Below are 26,939 nucleotides of genomic sequence, written 5' to 3'. Positions count from 1 at the left end.
GCTTTGAGTTAGCATATAAATGAAATTCAGCGGCGGTCCGGTGAATGCCAATCGAGGGTTTTCGGCCGTGTTGCATGCACGTGCAACACGCGGAATCCTCCTCTCTTAGAACAGCGTGGCACGTGCACCCTCCTTCCAACGGTTACATCTTACTTGGGGAAGAGGAAGGGAGAGAATATTCTTTGTTCGCGATTCTTCCTTGTATCGATTCGAACGGGGCCTTCCCTTCTTTTCAAGTCAAATTTTCCCTTCTTCCGTAGATATGATATCGGGGGATACCAGGTCATGTAGGGATGGATACGATTTCTTCGTGTGTAAGCCTTCGTGTTTCTTTTAAAATTGTTGAATGTTTTCTTCCCTCTCCGAAAACATATTTATTACACGTAATTTCTGTTCCCTTCTTCTCTCCCATAATCGAGATTGGAAAAATATTTTTTTTGCAGATTTTTATCCGGCGACAATGGTCGGCTCCGCTGTTATTCCGTTATGGAGGGGAGAGGGGGTCGCGTGGGCGCTGTAATCCGGAAAGCATGGAGATCGAAACGTCGGCGCGATTTCATCGCGGCCGTGAGTCATTAGTTGCAACTTTCCCGGCCAATTTATTTCACGAGTATGTGCGGGGGAGGGGTAAAAGGGGCAGACGTACACCGGGCAATTCCGCTCTCTCGTAATTTCCGTCCCGTGTAATATATCGGTATGAATCATTTATGGCGTCGTTAATTGAGTCGGTACAATGCGACGGCCGATACGGGACCCCGCCGAGAGGAAGTAGCGGGAGCGATGGTACAATCCGGCACCGTTGGCAGAATGTCAATGAGCCCGAGCCCCGTTTTATCGACGAAATAACGTGTCCCGGGGAAATGCGCTCGCCGTTCCCAAGGATTGCCCCGGCGCTCGCTCTGCATTGTGCCCGGAAAACGATGCCAACGTGTTACCGATTTCGATCCATCCCCGTTTCTTCTCCGGGCTACGAAATTCCCGATCAACTCGCTTTTCTCCGAAACGAAGTGACTGCCAGTTGAATGCTGGCTTATCGATCGATGCGGAAAAGGGAAAGGAAAAGAAAGAAAAACGTTTATCGATTAACGGATTTTTTTTCTTCGAGGAATGAAAAGGCAAAGAAAGAAATAGGAATAAGAGAACCGTGTGGAATCGTGTAATAAAAGGCTGAGAAAAGATTGAGATTGATCGCAACGAGGGCGAAACCGTGGACAAGTTATCAAAGTGGATGGCAAGGTCGGAGGGAGGCGAAAGTTGCGACGGAACATTAAACGGAACATCCCCGGAAAATAATTATTGGGATCGGCCGTTATCTCGAGGCGTTTACACGGTGCCAGGAACGGCGATAAGATGCGCGCCGGCCGCACATTCACTTGCCGCAACTTCTACAACGAGTCGGTGCTCCCATTATCGGCATTAACGGGCGAATTCGACGATAGCCAAGGACGGAGGCGAGCAGTAACTACAATTAAGGCCGGCGAGGAGAGGAGAGAAACCGATTCGTGCCAAGTGCATCCTCCGTCGCGTTTTCACCCCTTTCTCTATCCGCCCTGTATCTTGATTCTTCTCCTCCCCCGTTCCTCAGGGGAGGAAACGACAGACTGGATGTTTGCATGTACTTAGTTTCGCCAAGGCAATGGTAATTCGTAAGGGAGAGGAAAAGGGGGGGAAAAATGGAAAGAAAGAGGGAAGGAAATAAAGGTAGGAAGGAAATTCAATTTTGAAAGGAGGGTGCTCTCGAGGTTATTCGTCTTCCCGCTGAATTTCCAAGACGAGAACTCTTCGAGATGTCGGTCGAACTACGAAGTAGTTCGATTTACGACGGTTGGTGGAACATTCGCGATGCTCCTGTTATCCGCCGCATAAATTCGAGGAGGGCTCTCTCGACGAGTGCAGCGAGCGCAATCGCAATTAAGGCGCATCGATGGAAACCGATTCGTAGCCACGCTCTAACTTTACGCCTGACTCGAAACGTACCTATTCCACTGTGCCGATCCTTCCCCGTCTTAAACTTTTTATTCTCTTCTCCTCTCTCGCCGTTCCTAGACAGCGTTGAGGATTGAAGGAGCGGCGAGGATTTCCAATTTTGTTTTCCTCCCGCCAATTAGTTTTATCCGATTAGTTTTATCGCGACGAGTGGTGAATATTCGAAGAGCTAACTTATTTTCTTCTTTCACCGAATTTAAAGGAGACGAGGCTTGTATTTTAAAATTTCCCTTTCGAAACGTTGTATTAAGCCTTCGTTCCTTTTTTTTTTTATTAAACACACGAACCCATTCAAGAATTCCCGTTTTACGACCTCCTCGGACGGCAAACTAATTTCCCGACAACTCGGCTATTTCGCGTGCCAAATTAGCACAGTGGCGGACATTCGTACATCATCAACCGGGTCCCGAAAAAAAGGAGGCACGAATTTCGGCCGAGTGGTAGCGATTTAATTATTCAGGAAACGGGTTTCTTTGAACCGCGCTAGCGTCGTGTCTATTACAATTTTTTGTTATCACGGAAAATTTTACAGCCGTGTTTACCGCGCCGACCGCAATTTTTCTTTTACGATCCGACGAGCACCGACTTATTATTGACACGCCTCGACAGGCGGAGGAGGCGTTCAAATTTAATAAGCTCGAACGTAACGCGCCGTAAATATTTCTTTTTTTTTTTTTGTGAACGTAAAGTGGGGAAATCGTGCCACGGTGGGTGAAAAAAAAAAAATGGGGTAGAGAAAGAGAGAGTTTTAACGCGTGGCCGAATAAATCGAAATCTGGCAGAGAAATGTGGCGGGCCGGGATAATGCGATTTATCGACATTTTGCGCACTGCGGCGAAAATTGCCGGCGAATACGGAACAAGTTGGAATGAACGAAAGAAAGAGTATTATCGAGCTGGATCCTTCGTTTTCTTTTTCCTTCTTTCTTTTTTTCCGCTTCGTTTCGCCAGATTGTGAATCCAATTTGCGTCCAATTGTTTTATTTACGTTCGCGTTTGTGTGTTACGTAACGATAGGTCGAGTATAAAGAGATAGGAATCGAACTCATGAATTTAGATTAGACATATAAAGTGAGATTTTATTTTTTCAGTAACTAAGGAATCGATGCCAAGAAATCGACGTCGAATCGTGGAAATATAAGAACCAAAGTTATGGATACAGATACGTGGCGAGATCGAAGAATCGATGTGAAGAAATGGATTGAATTAAATTTAATTAATAATAACGCGAGATTTTATTTTATTTTTTTAAAAAGATCGATTTAGCGAAAAAGTGGTTGAAAAGCTTAACGCGTTCAAGCGGGATCAAATATTAATATTCGTTCCAACTACTGAGAGAAGCGTTCTATATTCTATCTGTAGGAGAAGAAAAGTTGTTTAGCCCGCCCTTCCTATCCGCGAAAAGACCTATCGTTCTATTTTAAATATTTAACTCCGCTGACTCGTCGCGGAGGCCATCTTACGATATTTTCTACTGTAATTTAATAACTAAGCGCGATTATAAATGTATGGAATGTAAATGGAGAAACGTTCGCGACGAGTGGTCCGTTTAAAATTTCCACTTCCTCTCCCCTCTCCCCTCCCCGTTATGATTCCCCATCCTCTTTCACTTTTCCTCTTCCCTTCTCCCTTCCTCTCTCCTCATCATCTTTTCAAAGATGCTCCTTTTTGGCGGAACTACGGGGTCCGCCATAAGCGCTTTAATAACAGGCGTCGTCGGAAGCGCGTTTATTCGGGGTTAGAAGGGAAAGCAGTCAGTTTCGCGCCTGTAACTAGTAATTTGCATAAAGTAAAAACTCGGTATTTATTGCCGTGTATATAATTTTCTCAACCTGAACAATCTTTTCCTCGTGTTTCTCAAATCGGTCCAATACATGGAAAAATTTATCAACTTGTTACAATCGATTTTTATACACGAGTTATTTCTCTTAATAACAGTTTCTCCAATCGTTCTTATTCAATTCATGAACGTCGATTCATCAATACAAACTTACGACTTAATCAAATCGAATCCATCCCATTCTCGTCGAATATTAAATTTCAAACGAAGATTGTCTGGAATTTTCGAGAGAAGAAAAGATGCCAAGCAAGATGTGCGTGAAACGTAAGAAGAAGGAAGAACACGTAGAATCTTTCTACGTCGAGGAACCAGTAACAAATCAATCACGATGATGCCAACATGAGAATCGTTTCCGAGATACGACCTTTATATTTATTCAGTACGACGTGCCCTATGAATCTCGAATCACTTTTTTTCAACATCCCGAATATTTACATAGCCTATGCATCTCTGAATCATCTCGAGATTCTCGAGTAACAAAGAATAAATCGCGGGGGCAGGGAAGAAACGTTCGAGCTCGAACTCGTTCTCCTTTCTTCGATAGAAAAAATAGAGGACGGTTTTCATAAGCGATATTGTACGACGAAAAAAAAGGAAAAGGAAGAAAAAAGATATTCGGAGACAGAAAATTTTCGCGTTTGCTGCTGCGGTGCTCGAAAAATCCGCAATATCCGGTGTATTTCGGGAAGCGAAACGGCCGGTGTAAGCATTTTAATAACAAGCAAGCGTGCACCGGCCTCGGGATGTGTTTGGCGCGCCTCTCGCAGCGATGCCCGTCGTCGATTTGCATGAAATTGAAAGCCTCTTGGCGGTGCGCCGCGATCGCCTCTCGTTACAATGGAAATCGCGGATTGAAATTTTCAGCGACCGACCGCGTCTCCTCGTGCGTGAATAAGCCGCGACCGGCTTATACATTCTCCCCCCTCCGGATCGATGGGTCGAGAGCATTCTTCTTCCGCTCGGCCACCCACCGTCGAAGAAATATCGGCGATTCGGCAAATCCGCCACGATTCCAATCCTTATCCTCCCTCCGTGTAATTCCGGATTTCTCTTTGTTCTCAATTTTTGTTTCATCCCCGTGTATTCAAATATTTATATATATATTACCAATGATATTGTTTATTATTTAAACAAATAACGAATTCATTCTCGCTCGTCTACTTTCTTCATTAAAAATTCTCGAATCGAATGAAATTCGTTCCGTTCGTGGATTTAAAATAATTATCGGGGTATCGATCCTCCCGATGGAAATTTCGAGATTGAGAGGCGTAATATAGGTATTTCAGGATAGGTGGGAATCGAAGCTTTTCACGATGGAGGTATCTCGCCCTCCGGAGAGAGATCCCGTTACGCGATACGCTTTCGTTTCCTTCCTCTGCCTCCCCCCTTTTCCCCTCTTCCTTCCTTCCTATCCTCTCCGATACCGTCGAATCGTCGTCGAACGCGCCTCGTCGAGATTAAATCTGATTGGAAAAAAAAGAAAAAAAGAAATACACGTCTCGCGGCATTCACCACATATTCTCGCTGCTTTGAGGATCGTATTTGTACCGGGGACAGGGGGGAGGGTGAGCGCGGCGACATTCCGTCCCCCGTGCGACGCCGTATTTATCTCGGTGGGCGTGGAATCGATACGCGTTTATAGTTGGACGTCGGGCTATTGTAAGATGGCCAGGTACGGTATGACGCGTATAAAGCGGGTGTAACAAAAGGAGTAGGTAGTAGGAGAGAGAGAGGATCCATCTACGAACGCCAACGAACCGCATGGAGAACGCGTCGCAATACGGTGTTCCGCAATGCAGCGTTCCTAGACGAAAGAGAGAGAGGAGGAGGAGGAGGAGGAGGAGGAGGAGAGCAATTTCTCGCTTCGCGCTATTATAATATGAATCGAGCGTATTCAACGTTTCCAGAGAAACCTTTTGCCCTGCACGACCTCGATCCTCCATGTTAAATGCTATTTCCGCAAATTCCTCTCTCTCTCTCTCTCTTTTTGTCCTCGAATATATAGATATATGTATAGGTTCGGTAAATTTTGGAAACGTCTCCGATCATGGAACGCGTCGATCCACCGTCTGTTGGAAATCTCTCTTTTCGAGCAACAAGAAGGCTGGAATTTTTCCACTTGGATGCGTTGTTAATTTTTGAAATCGCACTCGACGGCATAAATTTCAGAAGCGTCCTTATCGAATAAAAGTGTCGCTCGATTTGATTTAAGAGCGTCGAAACGATCGGGGATCGATTCGAACGCGGCAAGATTGAAAAAAGAGAAGGAAAAAAGAGAGAGAGAGAGTCGGTGACCGAGTTCAATTTCATCGTAGTTGAACGGGCCGGCATGGAGGAAGGCATCAACGTCCCGAGCAGAGGAATCATCCAATTACGGTCGATGGCAGATAATCGATAAGCCGCAATAAAAGTTCGATCCGCGGGTAGTCGTGAAAGTTTTAACGGGGGGGGGGGGGAGGGGGGGAAGAGGAAACGCGGCCAACGCGAAACCGCGTCGTGGAAATGCAGAGCCGCGTATGCGCGGTCTATGGATGCATTCGTTGCATTATTTAAACGTTTGGCATTATAGTTGCCCACCTTTCTACCGACTGGCCCACTATACCGACCGAGTATATCACCTCGTACTCGATATTCCCATCCAGCATCGCGAAACAATGCCCCGTTTACCTTTCGCTCTATCACGCTTCGCCGTACACGTTTCTTCGTTAGCTCCCGTCCACGATGTTTACTTTCCACGATACTCGCCAATCATCCCCTCCTCGTCTTCCCTGCCCTACTCTCTCATTAACCAAGTTTCTCAAGTTCCGCGCCGTCTCGCTATGTACTGACCGCTACTACTTGCGCGCCGCTACGAGTTCATTAGCAAACTACCTGATTAACCCGTCTTCCAGGCTCTGTCTCCTTTCATTACGTTAAAACTAAATTTCGAAGCAAATTCATTATTTCCGTTTTATTTTCAAAAACCTTGTTTATCTGCTATATAAGCAAAGCGGATTGCGATTCTTTTTTTTTTATATCGGTGGAAGAGAAAAGGAAAGAAGAGTTAGATAAACGAAGGATCAAAGAACGGTAGAATAATATGCGTGAAGGAATGGATAGGTGTGTGTATATATAGAGGATTATGCGCGGATATCAATTGGAAATCTTGGAAGAGGGACACTTTAATTTTCGAAAATATCGTGATCTTTACTCAATGCGTAATCGAAAATAATATCTTGACTCCAAATTCCCCGAATCCCTTAGAAATAAAGAAAGTAAGGGCGCATTGCGATTAGAGAACAAGGACGGGATATAGTAAATTTTCATGGCATATGGCGACGGGTTTCGACGGAATGCACACGATATTCGAATGATAGATCCTCGTCCATTGAAAATATTCTAGAAGAACGGAAATAAGAAATGTTCGATTAAACGATATTTCTTTCCTTTCTTTTTTTTTTCCGCAGAAGAGAAGAAAGATGGCGTGTCGCTCGTTCCTCATCTTTTTGTTCCACGAGACGAGCGTGACGAAAAGTAGGGAAAATGGTACGGAATCGGAGAGCGCGGACCCTCTGTTCCCCGTTGATCCTGACGTAGGTTGCGGTTCGCGAGGGTGGGAACGAAGGAAACTAAAGGCGCGCGTTTGAGGAGGGGACGAGAGTCGGTTGTAAAGAAAAGCCGCCCTAACAAAGGCGCCTTATTTCACGCCCAATGTATATGTTCCCGCTTCAGACACGATCGTTAAGATACCTATCCTTGCGAGTTCCGCCACTTCTACCCTCTTCCTCCTCCTCTTTCTCCTTCCTTTTTTTCTCCTCTCGCAAAACCCTCGAAAAATGGTTCGTTCGTTCTCACGGGTGCGCGCCTTCCACTGCTCCAGAGGGTGTTGTCCGAGTGACTTACAACGCTCCTCGGACGCTCGCGCGTGAATTATCCGAAAACTTCTCCTTCGCTCCTCCTCCCTTCCCCTCCATTTTATCGAGTATCGATATTTTTACATCGTTTGAGAACTCGACGATCAACAAAAATGCGCACAGAACGGAGAATAATATCTCGTAAGCTGGCTTCCCTTCTTTGAAAAACACGGTATCGTCGCCGATAACCGGGAATAAGAGAGCTTACGATGTCAACATGTTCCTCCTCCTCTCTTCCTCCTGCTCAGACGACGTTATTGTATACACGAGGACTCGTGATTCGCTGCGATGGCCGTCGTTCCATACGGGTTTATGCTTGCTGAATGGGTAGGATCCGCGGGGGCGACTTTATCAGAGCATGGTTACGGGAAGGAAGGCTCTGTTGTGCCCGCCAAGCCGCGATTATGCGCGCAGTTATTCAACGCGTGACGTCTGTCGCGATAGTAAGAATGAAAGGATGGAAGGTCGCGAGGATTCTAATGATAAGCGAGACTTCTAATAACGGAGGATAATCGGTTCGAGGAAGAAGGAAAATTGAATTATCAGCACGGATGTTTCATATCGGCAGCCACTCGAGGATAATCGGTCGATTTGATGGAGGAGCGCTCGCTCGGCTATGAGAGACGATCGAGAGGGCCGAAAAAACGAGAGTAAAATGACGCATAATAACGGCGACCCCCGGTTGATTTCGCTGGAGAAGGGAAGACAGCCTTAATCGACTCATGGATGAAGATCGATGCGGATCGCATTAATCTACTCCTCTGTTCGCCCTTACCGCTATCATCGCGAATACGCGCGCCATGACCGAGGATAAAGAATAATGCGGATGTTATTAAGGGCGTTGGATAGTTTCTCTTCTCCTCCAGCTTTCGCCACGCTTTTGGGAAATGTATAATCCATGAATCGTGGTGTTCGGCTCTGTTCGCTATTGCCTCTTCCTTCCGTCCGCTTCGAACGCGATTCATTCGAATTTCCAACGCGTCGAATTTCATCTTTTCTGTATCGATTCTTTTTTTTCTCTCTACTTGTTTCCAGTCTCTTCCTCTTTCGAGAGGAAAAAGAGAAGATAAAGAAAAAAAGAAAGAAAGAAAGAAAGAAAGAAAGCTCGTCAAAGGGAATCTCGTTAGAGCCAAAATGCCAAAGACGAGAACGATCGTTAATTGATAACGGTGGCGTTCCTTTTAGATCTGACCCCTCATTTGTACTCTGACGGTTTCTCAAAGCTCGTTTCGCGGTGAAACACGTAGCTTTCGATTTCTTTTTAGCAACCTAAAGAGAGATTCCCTCAACTTCCGTTTCCTTCGCGAGCGAATTATATCCTTTGAATCCTTCCCTCGGCTTCAAAGAGACGACGGGAAACATCCTTCCGAACCGGCGGCACCAGGACACGATCTCGCTTTCTCCGCTCGCCACCTACAACTCTCTCTCTCTCTCGCCCTCCCTCCTTTTCAACACTCGTCCCATCAAAGCAAGGAATAAGATTAAGGCGGAGATTCGACACGAGTATGAGAGATAGTAGGAGCCAAGTTCGCCAACTTTGGATGAAGTTCAATCTCGAAGCGAGGTGATTGTCGTTGCAATCCTATCCTTCCGTCCAAACGAAGAGAACTCCCTTTTTCGCGGGTTTATCGTCTAATATCCACAAGGTTGGGACGAAATATCGGCACGCTTCGCGTCTAGACCCATCGTCCTCCCGTTTCCCTTCCCTATTTCTTCGGGAGAGAAAGAGAGTTCGTCCATTCGGCTAACTTTTCCCTCTCTCTCTCTTTCTTTCTTTCACATTGACAAAGTGACCACCGCCCCACGAAATTGCATGGACCGTCTTCCAACACATTTTTGCCGATTCGATGTCGCCGGATCCATATCCCGTATGGGTGCAAACTTTTCACCGCTAAACTTTCCCAATCGCGATCCACGAATCTTCCACCTAAAAGTTGAGATTCATACTCGCCATCGAGAAACCTGGAACTTGCCTCGTTTGTCCGGATACTGCTACGATCAATTTACTCATCGCGATACTGCAATAATGGATGCCACTGTTCCCAACTTTAACAGACGGAGCGCGATCTCTGACTAGTTAGCAGTTGCAACTCTGCGCGGGGGAGGAGGGATAACGGAAGTAAACGTGCAAGATCGTTTACCGAGTTCAAAATTAACGCCATTTGCAAAATTTTAATCTGGAACGAAAAATCAGATCGAGATTTCAAAAAATTGATTCGACAAAATTAAGGAAAGTTATATTCGCGAGAGTCAACGATCCCTTCCAGCCTGGGAAAAATTTTTCTCTCCGACATACGGGTATATCGTTCGAATCCATTTAATCGATCTCGAGTCGGGGCAACTACGTGCTCGGCGCGGCGTAAACCGAGTTAAGGGCGATGCGGAAAAGATTTCACGAGCGGCAATTACCGCGACCGGTTGACGAATAATCAAGCACGTTATTGGATTACCGATTTCCCGACGCGACGATGACGGCGCAGCCATCTCGGATCCATGCATGGAATTATACGGGCACGTCAAGTGCCTAACAACGTAACGCCGCGTACGTTTCAGGCGCATCAGCGCAAACGAGGTTAACGTTGCACCACGATGAAAGCTGCACCCGGGCAAATTCGCTTTTCCACTATGCATCGACCGGAAAATTCGATCAGCTGCGACGAATTGTCGTTCGCCGATGGCTTCATTACCTTGCTACGACGGAGTCGTCGGTGACTCAGACCCGATTCCGAACGTCCCAATTGTTTCCCCTCTCAAATGCGACTACCTTGAATATTGAATATTTGCTTTGTCGTCGCGGGAACGAGGCAATCGCGATTACGAACATCTCGACTCGCTTTTCGAATTCTATTTTTTCTCCCTTTAGAGAAGTCTACGAGTCAACTATTTCGAGAAGAAAGTTCATTTTTGTGGTCTATTTCAATTTTCCAACTGTTCTCTCTTTTCTTCTCTCCTTATCCGAAATAATAAAAGCGGAAGAAGGATGGTGAAAGAGCGTTGAAAGGACAGCGAAATACCAACGGATTAAGAATCTCTCTCTTTAGTTAATCGCCCATTGAACCCTTTCGCGATAAAAGTTTTTAATTGAACTCGATCCAAGGCCACGATACCACGCTGGATTCCTGTTTCCAGGGACTGCGTTCGTTCGATCGGACGAATTTAGACAAGGAGAAGGAAAGAAGAAGAGGGTAATGAAGGACAGAAGGAAGTCTTTGGAACGAGGAGGAGAAAGAAGAGGAGGAGGAAGAAGAAGCCACCTTTCAGCGTGCAGAACAGAAGTATGCACCCTCTGCCAGACGCCAGGCGTTTCCTTAATTGCATTTTTATGCTCGCCCGGATTTCCAAGCTGCGGAAAAAAGACGAAAGGAGGGGCCCGAGGAAAATGGAACGGCGAGAAGAGAGCAGTTTATTATCCCCGCGCCTCGAGAAGAAGCCCCTCCCCGCGCCACCCGTGCTCGTCCATTAACGCGCGTCTCGATTGAACCTGCCCCGGACCTGTGTGTACCATCGACGCGTGTATGTGTGTGTGTGTATGCAGTACTACGATTTTTCCGTCTCGTTAAACTTCGTCTTCGATAATTATCCATAGGGATTGGAACGAATTTTCACGTCGAACGAAGACAGGACGAGCAGATAACGAAGCGGATAAGGAGATAAGGAAGCATATTCCTCTCCTTCCTTTTTTTCTATTTTTTTTAATCCATCACAAGGAGCGGATGGAGTCGATCTGGAATCTAATTCCGACGCGGAGGGAGAGGGGATTCGATCGAGGTTGAGGAGAGGAGCTCTCGTTCGCGAGATTAACGAGGGCAGAGATTTGGGTAATTCCAAACATCGCCGACAAAAGGTCCTCGAGACGGAGAGGGAGGAGGCGAACACGGGGCGTGAGCGTCGTCGAACTAGACGAGGAGAATTCCGGATCGTTGAGCGATTCGCGAGCGCCGTGTAATTCGCGTTACGCGAACAACTTTAGGGATCGTTTGCCGAAAGTTGCTTCCTTCGACTCGCGTTCTATTCTTGTTTCCACGGTAAAAAGGTGTCGATTCTTCGAAAAGGAGGATCGATTCGAGAGAGAATGTTCTCGCTTCGGAAAATAGGAGGAGGAAGGGAGCCATTCCCTTTAAGACGAACGTTTATCAGAGGTGGATAACGGCGTGGAAGGACAAAGGAGTTTTGGAGTTTGGGAGGTCGGGCCGATCGAACGGATATCTCTTCTTCCCACTTGACTCCGTGTAACAGTCGGGAATAAGTTGGAAACTTGCTTGTATCATCGAGGCCATTCGTTCCTTCTGTCCAAACCTCTCTTTCACGGGCTCGGATTTATTGAAATTTTATGCGGTAGTCCGATGAGGTCCGAGCTTCCAACCACTTTTATCAACGACTCCGCCTCGCCGGATCTTATATTACGTGGAACGACCACCCCCACGAACATTCTCAGCGAGCCGATTCTTCGATTCCGCTTCTCCAAGCCGATTTCTCGTTTATACCGACCACCCCTTTCGATCTCCGCCCGAGTATATTACGTATATGGGAAAAATACCGAATACCCGGCTCACACTGGTCAAAACCAGAATTTTTTTAATAATATCCCGGGCGAAAGTCATCATTCGATTTCTCGTCGCTCGTATCCAAACTTTTCATTTTTCCCAAACATTTTCTATTAAAATTCTTTCCCCTATTTTTTATGATTTAGAGACGAAGCGTTCGATGGATTATTATTCGCGCAATTGTCACAACGAGATGAATATTTAACGCTAGTCTGGCTAGTCTACTCACCCTAGGTTATGGTTGTCGGTGTTGTCCTGCGCGTCCTCTGTCACGGAGTCCTGGGTGAGAGGACCTTGGGTGACGTCAACCCCCATGCTGCCCAGATCCAACGTGGCATACGTTCTGCGCGCTTGAACCCTCGTGCCACCGCCCCCGCCGCCGCCGCCAGTCACTTCGCCGCTTCTGCCGCCGTTCCCGACCAATTCTTGGTACAATTCATCGTACAGGGAACTCCCGTTCTCGTTGCTGTTCAGAGCATCGTCCAGGCGAGCCGGGTCCAAGTGGTAATTGGGATTCTCGAAAGAGAGCAGACCGTTTTCTGTAACAAACATTCGTTTCTCAGCTGTGCAAAAATTTCCTAGCATTTGGATTTTAAGAGAAAGAGTGTCGAGTATTCGACGAGAGCGAAAGGAATGGTTAGAGTCGAATTATTTTATCCTGCTGTTGTGAGTCGTCGATAATGAAATACTTGTCGGTAGATAAAGCGAAGCAGAGTCAGGGATTCGTCACTCTCGTGATGAGTTTAGGATAGGTTTAGGATAAATAATACAAAAGCATATTTGGAGCAGTGTTAACGAAATTAGGCGCTTTGAAAGAAATAGCGATGGAAGAGCGTGATAGAAAGAGAGAGAGAGAGAAACAAAGATATTTACATACCAGGAAAATTATTTGTGAAAATAATTTGCGAAAGCCAGTCGTCGAGGCGAAAATACTAACGTCGAGGTGAAAAAAGCAGCGAAAGGAAAAGAATAAAGGATCGTCCACGAAGCGACAAACACGAGGTAGCGAAACGAAGAGTAGAGTGGATCAATCGCGGGGAGACGTCATCCGACTTGAGACGATCCGAGTTTCGGAATCCTCAGGGGGGAGGAGATAGCACAAGTGGAATTCCTTCTTCTCGAAGAGGAGAAGAGGATTGAAAACATTGACCGTGGTGGGTCGATCCAGCTGAAAAAAGCGCAGAGGGGTGAAATTCAAGCTTGCGACACAGACAGACAGACAGAGAGAGAGAGAAAGAGAGAGAGAAAGGGAGACAGATATCGATGATTACGATGATTACTGATTAATCACGGTGATCTCGCTACTCACTGATGATCCTCAGCAAGACGACAATCGCTAGAAGAACGTTGTACAGAAATCGAAAGAACGCATCCATGCCAAGTTGACGCCGGTCATATTGTCAAAAAAATGTCGGCCGATAATCGTGAAACGTTGCCAAAGAGAAGCTCCATGTACTTATCGACAACGACGAGCTATACCGAAGTATGTATGTACATATATGTGTAAATACGAAGATGTGTACGTGTGTACGTGTGTGTGTACGCGAGAGTGTCTAAGACGAATCTCCTTGGCCTCCTTTGTCCCTCCCTTCCTTCCTTCCTTCCTTCCTTCCTTCCTTCCTTCTATCCTTGACACTCCTATCTCCTCCACCGCGTATCTATCTCTCTTCTGTCCCTCTCCCTCCCCCCTCTGGTATTGATTCAACCGCGAGCTTTAAGCTCCTCCTCCCCCTTCTGGTTCGAGAACTCGAGCTTCTTTCGGTCAAAGGGACGCGGAGTTAGCGCTCGACCGGAGTCGTTTGTCAGAAACCGCGATTAATCGCTACGATCCGCGTCACATTACTCTTCCTCGACTTATCTCTGGATTAAATTTACGAACCACGTGGAGAGGAGAGAGGAGAGCGGAGGAGAAAATACAGGGGATATAAAAAGATTCGAAAAAATTCGGATTAATCGAGTGGATTTAACAACTCGTCTGTTCCAAGGGACGGATCAAACGGGCAGATCAAACCGTTCCCTCCCATCTTTTCCTCGACACGGTTGTTCTTTCGAAACAACAGGCTCTCATCCACGAGAGAGAGAGAGAGAGAGAGAGAGGTAATTAATCGATCGAATTACGCGAAGCAAACTCGTTTCCGTCCTCCCTTTGACGCTACCTCTTTCGAGATTAATTCGACGTTTGTCGCGACCCTCGCCAATCGCTTTCACCGTCGACCGTCCACCGCGCTGATATTTCCGGATCGAACGGAAAAAGGGTAATTCTCTCTCTCGGTTTCTCGCGAGTTTTCCCGAGCTGCCACGTCGCGCGAAACGTACGCGTTCACAAAACGTCTCGATTCGAAGGGAGAAAACGGGTTCGTTAATTTTTCCGCCCACTCGAGTCCGTAATAATTATTCTGGAATTCGACGAAAGTTGGATGATTCCGGAGGGGGGACACGTTCGTGGGCGACGAATCGCGATCGTGCGCTCGTTACACGCGTCACGGTAGTGGTGGGTTTGGTGAATGCGTTTCGTTATTTCGTTCGTTCGAAAGAAATAAGAAGAAACGGCGGAAATAACGGAGAAAGGTTTCTCGCTCAACGTGAGACGAATAATTGAAAGCTTCGGATCGAGTTTACAACGAGTGTCTGAGTCGACGAGAGAGAGAGAGAGATGATTACACTCGCCCCGTTTCGATCCCATTAACTTTTTCCGCGAATTATTTCGCGAATAATTTATCAATTTGCCTTCGAAATTACGGTTAATTATTTAAAGATCAAAGAGGGTGGAAAGAAGGGCGCGCGTAATTCGTAGGTAAGACGGAGGATGGAAAGATTTCGTTAATTCAGGAGGGAAGGCCGGATGAGTCAGCAGAAGGGTGGATCGTTCGTGCGCGACAAATTGGCCGGGGACGTGCTCGTGTTGCCGCATTCCCGTTACAGATATGTTCGCGGCCGCGAGCTGCTGCACTCTTTCCGAACGGATTCTCCTTATTTCGCGCGAGAAACTTTTCCGTCTTACCGACTGGTATATCCGAAACACTTGGAACTTTACACTTGTACGAGCAACCTTTCTCTCTCTCTCGTGTTTCCACTTTCCGGACGAGGAGAAGAGAAAGGAAACGCAGCAGGAAAGAAGAGGAACAGGAGTATTGTATTGCTAGGAGAAAATTCGTGCAAGGGATCGATTCGATGTTTCCAAAACGATCCGAACTCGGGTTACGAGACCGCACTGCGGAGGAAAGGGGAGGAAAAAGGGGAAGTTGCACCTTTTTTGCGAGTTTTTAAGCCGGGGAGCAGCGTCGAGTCAGCGGATTCCGCGGGCGGGCGAATACGAGTGGCGCGAGGAAGGCCAGCGAACGGCGCATTTCGTTATTTCGGAGGGAAGGGGTGAAGGGAGCAGCGTGGAAGAAGAGGAAGAAAGAGGAGGAAAACGGAGGCCGTGCACGGAGAGTTTGAAAGTTTGGACACGCTTTCGGCGTTAGAACCGGAAGCAAGGTTGAGGCGGAAAGAGAAGGAGAAGGGCGTGGGAAGGCTGAACAAGGAGGACAGGAGGGAATAAGGGAGGGAGAGAACTCCGTCACCGCCCCTCGATGAGTCACCCTATCGATTCCTCGGCCGAGTCTAGATGAAGTCTAGGGGGTGAAGGGGCTCTTTACCACCGACGAGTACCTCTCTCCTTCGTTTTTTTTTCTTCTTCTTCTTCTCCTCCTCGTCCTTTCTTTCGTTGTTCTTTCTTTTATTTTTTGACCTCTTCATCTTTACCCTTCTCTTTTCGTCGACGTCCTTTTCTGTATATATATATGTATACGTGTACAATATATGTATATGTATGTGTGTACGTGTGCGCGTGTATAAGTCCTTTCCACGGAATATTAACTTTCATGAGCGCAGAGCAACCTCTTCGACCACGTTCTGTCGCTACTCGTGGAATTGCGGGGGTCACGTATCTCATAAGTACCGAAGGCGATCGACCAACTCCATCGAGCATTCTAGCGTGGGGGTGGTAGTCATTTTTTAACAGAGCTACGCCATGCGAACTAATCTTCTTTGCGGATCGATCGACGCTGTAATTTAAATATCCAATGCCTCGTCCCAACATCCCTTCCATCCAGTTCCTATCCTCTCGAAATTCGATTAAAGAAAGAGAGGCGGAATACGTACGAGGCGAATTTATTTTATTTCTTCGAATAGATTCTCGTTATATTTCACGCTACGTAATCCAAAATAGCAGCGGAGAAATCGGACCGTTGTTCCATTCTTCTCGTTCACGGTTCACCGCGATAAGATTCTTCACCGAGAAATAAAGCGATTCTCGCTCCCCTCCCTCTTCTCCTCCTTCCACGGTCACCCTTTTACGGAATTCAACCCGTTTATTCGAACCCGGTCTTGCGATTATGCCCCCAGGCCTGGTGTCGATGCCGTCTACCCTCTCCCAAGCTTTTTCCTTTACTCCTTCTCCTCTCTCCCCCCCGTAACAATGAAGTTACGGTCTTAAATGTCTCTCGCACGGGAGGCCATAGAGAATGGGGTGCGAAGAGCCCAAGCACCGTGTCTCGTTATGGCGAGAAAAGGCAAGGGACAATTTGAAAACCGGCCGTTAAGTTTTACAGCGGTCCGAAAATGTTGGCCGCCCTTCGAAAAGGTCAAGATTTTTTTCAGGTAATGGCGCCCGACGCTGCCTCTCTCCTCCCCCACCTCGTCGTTGAATTTTCATCGTCCTCACGATCGCGCTTTTTTTCTTCGCCAAAGTGACGAAAAGTGCCACACTCCCCCGAGTGTTCTTCGTCGAAGAAACGTTGGAAAAGGCAAATTTACTCGAAATTCGAACGCATGGTGCATGCACGCTGTATACACGGCCGATTCGACGAGGCGAAACGAGTCGAGATATATTCAGAGCGGAAGATCGAATGCAAACAGCTGCGAGGGCTATTCCATCGTATTTATACTAGAGGTTGTTCGAGATGAAAGAGGAACGGGCACAACGAAAATGAGAAAAAGAAGAGAGAAGGGAGAGGAGGGGAAAAAGAAAAACGAGAGGGAAAGAATCGAAGAACGAGAGCCTCCTCCCGTTCCCCCCGTTCATTTTCGTCCAACAACCTACCAACAATCTCCAATTGCATTTTCTCTTCACCGTCCTCTCTCGAGAACGGACGTAACTTTGGACGATGTTACGTAGATTGGCTCGGGCGGAAGATAGCGCTTATTACGCCTACTTTTTTCCCTCCCAACGGCGCGAGCACGATCGAAACACGATCCGTCGCCGCTTAGACGTCCTGGCGCCATTCGCTCACGGCGCCGCACGCAACCCTGTGACTGCTCTCCGACTTCTGCCTCACCAACATCGACCCCTTCCGCGCGATCTTATCCGGCTTCTCGATACCGTTCAACGCTCGCTCGTTCGGTGGACCGAATATAAATAATCTTTTTCGCGTTACAAGATTAAGAGAAAACGATATACGTGCACGAATCGGATGAACATCTTTCTCTTCTTCCTCGAGAGAGAATTCGAAATGTCAAACAACCACGGAGATAAAATTGATCGCGTTATTACCGGATAATCGCGATCGATAGTCGACGATGTTTGGACGCGTGACAGCTCGGCGATGATTTACGTCGAGTTGGTCGACGATATATCATTCTCGCTTCTGCGTGCAACTCGGGAAAACGTCAACTGTTTCTCCTTTTTTAAATAAAAGACCAACGGGAAACCACGACCGATCGATGAAAATTTAAATCGAATTATTCCAGCTCGGGCGAGTTCTCTCCTCGTTTAACGATAATACGAGAAACGACAATATCGAGAATGATCGAAATTTCGAAGTGGATGGGCGGAATAAGGGCGTGCAAAGATCGTAAGACGCGTCTGTCCAGACGTCGACCGTTTTCACTTAAACGTCGTAGCGGCGCTAGGAGGGTGAAAGGTCGGTAGTTAAAACTTCGCCGCTGGTTTATGACTCGTGTAAAGTAGGGACGCTCGATGAATATGAATAAGCGCGGAGTCTAATTCGCAAAGTATATACACCACGGCCGCGATCCCGGCTATCTCTTTCAATCCGTCCTTCTCTCCAACCTGCTTGTTCACGACCGCAGACGGCTACTTTTCCGGATTGCTATTTGCCGATGCGTTAGCGCGCGATTTAACCAATGCTCTCTCCCGCGGAATTCTTTTCTTCTCTCGCTGGAAACGTATATATATATATATACACACATGTAGCAGCGTAGCTTTCGTATTTAGCATTCGAGACGCGGCGAGTCGAAAAATTGAATATCTCTTACACGGTCGGTGGATATCTCGAGCGTCTCGAGTTTCGAGAGTCGTGACGCGAGATTGGGACAAGGGGAATTTGGAATACGGCGGGGGATCGGTGACAAAATGGGTTTCTTCGTGACAATGACGGGTGCTTCGTCACACGTTCGATTCGAGGGGTGAAAATAGCGCGAGCGTCCCGTGGAAGGACACACCGTGACAGAGAGGGGGAGGAAAAAGGGACGTGGCGCGGTGTGTATCTCGGTGTGCGGAGTCTGTACACCGGTGGCCGGTCTAAAAACGGCAACAAAACAGAAGCGAGCCGAGTCTGGCACAAAGCCATACGTCGCTCCACCGTCTATCGATCTAAGCGTCTCTCTCCCTCTCTTTTCCTCTCCCTCTCTTCTGTCTAGAAGCGTGTTTCCGTGCGCCAGGTAATTCCGATCGACCGCCAGTTTTGACGTTCGATCAAGATCGGAGTGGAGAGTGACAGGCCACTCGTGCAATTTCGTCCCGGCAAGATTTTTCGCCACTTGTGACGTTTCCCGGGATAATAATAGCTTAGCCCCGCGCGATCATCGTGTTACTACCACCATCGGGTGGAAAATAATTTTCAGATTCGCCCGCTTCTATTTCCGTTTCGATCGATATGGGATATATTTGAAGGAAGCGAAAATTATTATAATTTCGTGGCAAAAAGTTTTTTCTAAGAAGATTCGATGGAGATTTTCTTCTTTTTTTTTTTTCCATCGAGACGAATACTCGAAGACTCCCCTTTTAAAGATTCCGCCCTGTCGCTATTAAGACGAATTATACAAATTTATGCGAGAGCGTCCAAGTTAAGCGTAGCTGCATCTCAACGTAAGTCAGGAATCCAAGTTTCCCCGTCCTCGTGCATTCCTCGTCGAGCAAGAAAAGAACGAAGAGAGAAAGAGAGAGAGAGAGAGAGAGGAAACGTTGCGGAAACGGTAGAGATAATCTAATTTGACCGCTACGTCTTTCTCTACGCCTGCTACGTTCGTCAACCGCCATCTTGAAACCGTTCCGAGCATCCGACGGATGCGAATCGATATTTCAAGGACGGACCGTCGTACGGTAAAATAATTAACCGGCGTAGTTCGTCTAGCGTGGTTGGCTGGATCGAAGAAGATCGTGGCCAACGATGGAAAGAGAAACATCGCGAAACTTTCCTCTTTTTCTGTCCTCCGCGATTAGACCAGAATAATTAAAACTCGTGTCCTGTTCGATAAGAACGGATAATTCTCAGTTATTATATAAAAGAAAAAGATAAGTCCGAGTTTCGAGCGCGTCTTTTCTTTATTCCATTTATTTACGTACACTCGATTCCGGAAATCGGCCAACTTAAACTTAAACGACACCAAAAGTTGAATTATTCGTGCAATTATTTAGGATGGTCTGGAAAGTTGGGAAGGTGGTTATCGGAGAGGACTGTTATACACCGTCGCCTGCGACGAGAGAAGGTGTCGGTCTCGCGCATGTACACGAGAGCGAACCAGGAACGCGTAGATGAGAGAGAAGTAGAAATGCAGGGCGACGACTTGGAGTGTGCGCCGTGAACGGAGCGAGAAGGGGGCGCGAGGGGATGGGAGGGGAAGTCTCGTCCTCGTTAGATTCGCATTTAGATTAAACTCGGTGCCGCGGTAATAACCTAAGTTTGGTCATCATTTTTTCCTCCCCGGTGCCGCGATCGCGGGGCAAAACTCCTCCCCGCCCCGTAATTCCGCGCGGCCCCGATTTCGAGCAACCGCACCGTTGCCAGCCAGCTGCTGGATATTCGAAATTCGAAAGTATGTCGACCAAGACTCCCTTCGGGGGATCGGGCACGAAATCCCCGCCATGAAATCTCGCGTAAATCGTCTCGATCGAGTGAGTTTCGAAAGTAAAAAAAAAAGAACGAAAAAAAAAAAGATCGAAGGGGGAAGGAAGGCGTTTCCGTTAATTTGATAACGGAAACCGATAAATCTCGATCGCGATTTTAACGCGTTTTTTAACGGGGGAGGAGGATACGTGCTCGCGCCGCGATCTCCAAGCTTTATCGCGTTTCGCGGTCGCTTGGTTATATACTGTTTCGGATCCCGTCCACGGGGAATATCGTGTTGGCACATGTACTTAAGCGACGCGAGATCGAGCCATTTTTACGTACGAGCGGGAGAAAGGATATTTCTGCCGTGGCACTTTCGATCGCCGTTTTTCACCCAAAACGCCCCCCCGCGCGCCCATACATCAACTCGCCTTTAACCTTTTACGTACCGAAATCCGCCTGTGTTCTCTCGTTCTTTCAGTATTAAACTAGTTCTCCGTGCGAATACGCGAGATACTTTTAGTTTTACTATCGGAGTAAATAAAAATGGCCACTATCCATAGGGGAGTTATTTCCAAGAGAATACTTCTCGTATTCTCTTCTCCGTGATAGAAAGAACGAAAGAGAATAAAGAGTGGAACAGACTCGGTTCTCGTCCGGTTTCCCAAACCTTTCTACGTATACCTTAAACCCTGGACGTCGATCGAGCAGCACGTACGCGTCGTGCAGGTTAGACGCGTCTTTACAGTACGCCCGTAAAACCGATATTGCGTCGGTTGAAATTTTTACCAAGGAAACCGATATCCGAGATGCCATCTCGGCTAATCCTCTTAACTATGGGGCAAGTCGAGTTTTTCCCGCCACCTTTACGACACGTCGCTTTTTATCGATTCCCGTTTCACCCCCCCTTTCTCAGACACGGTTTACCGTCCCCGCTCCATCACCCTCGAGAATTCCCCCGTACGATCAATTTCGCGAAATAATTTCTGTCGTTGCGAAAGTGCGCCACCTCGAACGACCGATAAACCCGGCAACAACTCATTTTGTACACGTACTAGGCGTTTGTTTATGGCCCGTCCCCACGGAACGCCCGATCCTATAGATTATGTAAAGAGAACGTAATAGACTCTGGGACCGGTGGATTATCGGGATTACAGGGGGAAACGCGCGTCGAGTAGCGAGGCCGCGCTTCGACGAAGAAACTATCCCTGGATTACAACACGCGGCTTTCACCGCAACTACTTTGATTATCTCGTACACGCCACTTTAACGCATTACGCAAACGGTGCAACCATTCGCCCCTGTTGCTTGGACGATACAGTGGTAATTCCATTTGTTAGCCAGCCGATAACACCTGCCGATTTCGCCAATTTTTGCGAAAATTACGATTACTCGGCCCTGCTGCCTCGACAAACGAACGATGCAACGGTGATTCGATTATTCGCCGGCGCGAAATGACTACGATGCTCTGCCAAATTTCCAAAAACTTGCGACTATACGGTCCTGTTGCTTGGACAAACGAACGATACGACGGTAATTCGATTATTCGCCAACGCGAAACGAACGAAACTTCGATGCTTGGTCAAATTTACAAAAACTTGCGACTATTCGATCTTGTTGCTTGGACAAACGAACGATACGATGGTAATTCGATAACACCTGGCCGGAATGACTTCGATGCTTCGTTCCAAAATTTCCAAAGACTTGTAACTACTCTCGTTCTATTGGACGATAACAATGGACGATACAATAATTCTCCAAATATGAAAAGATAGCGATCCTCCCCTATACACGATAAACTTAAAATTCCATATATCCGTGTAAAATTCCATTTTTTACCATCTCGCCACCGTCTCTTAAACGTTTACCAAGGGTGATACGCGTAGCGATAAACCGCGCGGTTTATCGCGGCTCGAGGACTCGAGGTAAGGGGAAAGTTTTAGCTCGAAGGGGAGGAAAACTTCTCGATTAACGGGAGAGATGCTCGGGGTAGGAGAAGAGGAAGGAATCGAAAAATGCGCGGGGTTCCGTTCCTCCCCGCCCCTTCCTTCCACTGCTAACGGACGTTGGTTAAAAAAGTTTGTGTCAAGGTTTTTTTAAAAACGCGGCGGGGATAACGAGGCAAAGTTAACCCCCGATTTTTCCGTATTGTCCGTGTTACGAGGGAGACGTTCGAAAAGGCAGGGAGGGTGGTGGCTCGTATGAAATTTCAGCGGCGAGGCAATAACAACCTCAGGCGTGAAAAATATCCTCCTCCCTCCGGATCCTCGCCGTGAATTTTATCCGGGTTCGTGAATTACGCGCGGATGGAAGAAGAAGGTGGTTACGTACATGGCTCGCGCAACCCTTCCTCCGCTCGAGCGGAAGGAACCGGTTACAAGGAGATTTCCCGAGGCGGATACCATCGGCAATAATAAACGGTATCTCTAGCGTTATTGGAGATACGATGGATCTTACGTTGGAAAGCAGAAGTTGGAAAAAAATATTATTTTTGGAGAGGGGATAGAGCGGAATTCGTTGGCAACCGTTTCGTTTTTCTAGAGGATATACATATATGTGTGTGTGTGTTATAAGATTCGAAATTACAGAGTTATGGAGCAGTATTCTCGCTCGAATCGTGGAAAATTTACACAAACATAGGAGGGGGAAGGGTAACTTCTCCGCTTGCGCGCCTCTGATATTCCGTTTAATCTGGGGAGAATTGTCTGTTCTCGTTGGGAGAAGCAGGCGTTACAGGTGAAACGAGGTGCAATATGGAGGTGGGTGTATCGTTGGCGGTGGAAGGGGTTATAAAGAGATTTCCCTCAGGCGGGGAGAAATATTAGCGGCAATAACAGTATTTCTCGCGATATTAGCTGCTACTCGTTTAATTCTTCTATACCGTTCCTCGTGTATACCCTTCTTCCCGATACCTCTTCAACAACCGGCCGTTTCTCTTTCGCCGTCTCTTTTAATTGAACCGCCAATCCCCTGCCTTTCACCTCTCGACCCTTTCCTCGGGGAAAGGCTCGAACAATTCTGAGAATCGTCGAGACGTATCGTTGGCCGGTCGCCAATCGATGAAGGAGCAGGCGAGATTTTAGCGGTTTTCATCGGTGGCCGACAACCATATACCCCTGATATATTTCGTTTCGAACGCCTTTCTCCTCAGAGGTAGAAAATCAATGGCGGCAAGGATTCCTATTCCCTTCCCCAAATTCTTTTCGCGTATTCTCTCCTGATAAAAAACCTTAAAAAAACTTCGAAAGTCGTCCAATGATTCGCGTCGAGGAAACCACCAAGAAAGATACCTTTTGCCACCTCGATGCCTCCTCAGAATTTCATAAAGTCGTCCTTCTATCGATATTGGAGAAAGAGAGAGAGAGAGATGCTCCTCGCAGACAAAGCGATTTCTGGCAAACTCCCCAAGCAAAGGAGTTTCTGTAACTACGTCACGAACCCTGCGCGTCCTTTTATATCGCCCACCCGTTCCCGTTATTGCGAGACACACCCCCTTCCCTCCCTCCCTTCACCCCCCGTTTTCTCGCACCTTATAATTGACTTACGGGGGCTATGTGTGTTTGGTCCGGTCTGGGAGGGAAGGGGGAAGAAATTGCAGAGAAGATTTGCTAGCTGGTGGCCAGCCGCCAATAAGGCCGAACGGCGGCGAAAAGCGGGCGGCGAGTTTCCCGCGGCCGGTCACGAAACGGCTTCGCGTTCGATCGATGCTTATGCGGTTGTTGAAGCTCGCTGCACACACACGCACACGACGATGCACTGCTTGCAACCTTCCAAGATGGAACACGATCGAAACAATTCCCGTCATCCTCGCCTTTCCAACGTGCCTTCAACCGTGCGTGCCGTGTATTCAGCAAAATGGGAAACGAGCAAACGGTTTCGAACGAGAGAAACACAGAGAGAGAGAGATTTATCGGAGAAGCGATTGCGAGAGTAAGGGGGAGGGGAAGAGTATTCTTGCTTCGAGACACGCGAAACACCGTCTCGCAAATTATTCGCGGTCCTTAGCGCGAATCGCGTGGCCGTTTCACCCGCGCGAACCTTCATAAATCGCGGCGCGATAATAATCGCGCGTAGCGGAATACATAAATAGCCGAGGGTAATGAGCTTGCACGCGTAAGTCTCTCTTAACGTTGCTCCTCCTCTCTGGCCAGGAGAAGGAGGAGGAGGAGGGGGCAGGGAGAAAAACCAAGTTGCCGCGTTATGGAGAATTATTACGCGCGTCCCTCGCGAATCGCTGTGCATTCGGGCAGAGAGAGAGAGAGTTCAGCCGAGATGTTAAATAAAATATGAGCGATATGCAAATGCGACGCGGCGTTAATTAATAGACCGGCCTGAAATTTCGCCAAACCTCTCTCTATCTCTCTCTCTTTGTCGCTTCTCCTCGAGCGCCATTAATCGTTCAGGTCTCGACATCGACGACGAGGACGAGTTGAACGGGGCTGTGCATCGCCGCGATTAAACGCGATGCTCGCGCGTTTAGTCGACGATTTTGTATCCGTAGCCGGAGGTAATAAGTCGAACTGGGGAGAAAACTGCTGAGCGAAAGCAACGTCGAGGGGGGGATATTGGTAGCACGAGAGCGGCAAGGGGGATGGACGACGATACGCGAGGTGGAAGAGGTCGATGAGCTGGGTCGTGTCGATGGAAAATCGTTCGTTCGTTTTTCGGTTGGAATCGTGGCGAAGAAGGCGTATCGAGGGCGGAAAGGATAGGGGGGATAAAGGAGAAAATCGGCGCGTTTAACTCTCGCGTCGGCGAGAGGAGGATAGGGTAGAGCGAAAAAAACCCGGTCGGCAACTAGCGTGTACAAGCTGCGATGTACAACGAAAGGAGGGTGAAAGAGGGAAGGAGGAGGGGATGGTACGTGGCGTTAACGTAACTACGAGGGTGGAATTACAAGGGGGTTAATCAACGTGCACATACACTCGCTTTGTCTTTCGAGTCCAAGAGTTGTAAACGCTAAAGTCCACCATGGACTTTATATGCTGGTCGAAAATAGAGAGAACTCCGAAGTGGCGCGGGAACGATGGAAAGGGTGAAAGGGGGGCGGGCAATGGTGGGGGGAGAGGCATAGATTTTACGAGGTGGACGCGCCACTTGTCTACCAGCTCGCGGCTATATTTCCTCGTAAATTTATCCGGAGATCTTTCTTTCCACCCCTCCGACTCTTACGTCCTCCGCCATCTCTCTTCTCTTTTTCTTTATTTTCCTTTTCTTCTTTTTTTTTTTTTTTTAATAATTTATTGCTAGCCGGCAACGGAAATACCCGTGCCTCGTATTTTCTTCTAACCACTCGTCCAACAGTATCGTATACACAGCCACGAAAGCGTAATTAAATATGTAATCGCGAACTCTAAAACGCGGTGCGAAACGTATTTATTACACGTCACGGGGCGGGAATTCGTATATTTTCGACCTCGATGGCCGACAACGCCACCCTCGTCCTTTCGAACCAATTGAAAACGAATTTTCGAAATTGGACGCGGCGTGTGCACGCGCGGACGAGGTTGTCGCGCGTGGTCGACGAAACGAGAGGGAGGAAGGGGGAGAGGAATTCGAGCGAGGGCCAGATATTACGTCGGGCAAATAACAATCAATCGTATTAATTTGCCGGTAATTAATTGTTGAAAATTTTATACACGATGGCACGGACGCACGGTTACTTGGCGGCTTCTACTATCGCCTGCCAAGCAATTAATTATTTCCGATAAGTAGAGACGGCTCCGCGGTAAGAGCGAACTGCGCCCTTGCCAGCCGCTAATTAATTAGCTCGAATTAATATAGTTCAACGTTCCCACGATCCTCTCCCTAGCGGTGATATTTCAATATTTCAACTACGATATCGCGGACTCGTTTTCTTTTCTTCTTCTTCTTCTTTTTTTTTTTTTTCCCACCATCTCGGCGATTAACCTCGCCGCTTTTTACGTCGAAGATGAACGCGCGAGAAGAAGAGCGAGGGACCGAAGGGGACGGTAAATAGTGGAAAATCGGAAGAGAAGACGAATCGAGAAAGGAAAATACGATGTTCGAGAGGAAGCGTTCTCGAGAGAAGAATAAGATACGTATATATGATATAAATAAACAAAAAGAGTAGGGGAAAAAGAGGTTGAAACATTCATTTCCGAGGAAATGAAATTTTCGGTTAATTCGTAGTAATAATCCCTGTTCGAATCAAGCAACATCGAGATCGAAAATGGGATAATACGGAGAAAAGGAGAAGAAAACTTCTTTCTTTTTCCTTATAATCGATAGCTTATATAGCATCGGATATCCGACAGACTTTCATCTGAAAAATAAGAATAAAATAAAATTTCTATTCAAAATCTAACGGAACGATTTAAAAAGCACCAAGATATATATATATATATATATATATATATATATATATATATATATATATATATCGAGATAAAAGATCTCGGGCACAAAAGTCGAGCGCGCAGTAGAGTAAACGTCATATCGGTTATTTACGTTTCACGTAGACAAGTTGTGATGCGCGAAACGTGCCACCTGAAATATGACGCAAGTCTCGCCTCGCCCGTTCCATTTTTTCGCTCTTCCCCCTCCGCTCTTTCGCTCCGCAATTTAATACCTACGAGCTGTCACGCGACAGTCGCGGTTCCCTC

The 26,939-nt window shown here is 47.3% G+C and overlaps 1 protein-coding gene across 8 annotated transcripts in view; it reads right to left on the bottom strand.

Moving 5' to 3' along the window:
* LOC410852 (protein Fe65 homolog) overlaps nucleotides 1-26,939 on the bottom strand; it is a 114,081-nt gene that overhangs the window by 31,489 nt on the left and 55,653 nt on the right. For 7 of the 8 annotated variants that reach the window (XM_006569087.3, XM_006569090.3, XM_006569091.3 and 4 more), the window contains one exon: nucleotides 12,492-12,801. In XM_006569087.3, the coding sequence (XP_006569150.1) occupies nucleotides 12,492-12,801 (310 nt within the window). Of the gene's footprint in view, nucleotides 1-12,491; nucleotides 12,802-13,571; nucleotides 13,717-26,939 lie in introns of those variants that run through there. The other variant, XM_006569093.3, reaches the window with a different exon arrangement.

Source organism: Apis mellifera, linkage group LG2, assembly GCF_003254395.2.
Source record: "Apis mellifera strain DH4 linkage group LG2, Amel_HAv3.1, whole genome shotgun sequence".
In the NCBI taxonomy this organism is placed as follows: Eukaryota; Metazoa; Arthropoda; class Insecta; order Hymenoptera; family Apidae; genus Apis; species Apis mellifera.
The sequence above is the reverse complement of the archived record's forward strand: the minus strand, read 5'-3'. Positions and strand labels throughout refer to the sequence as shown.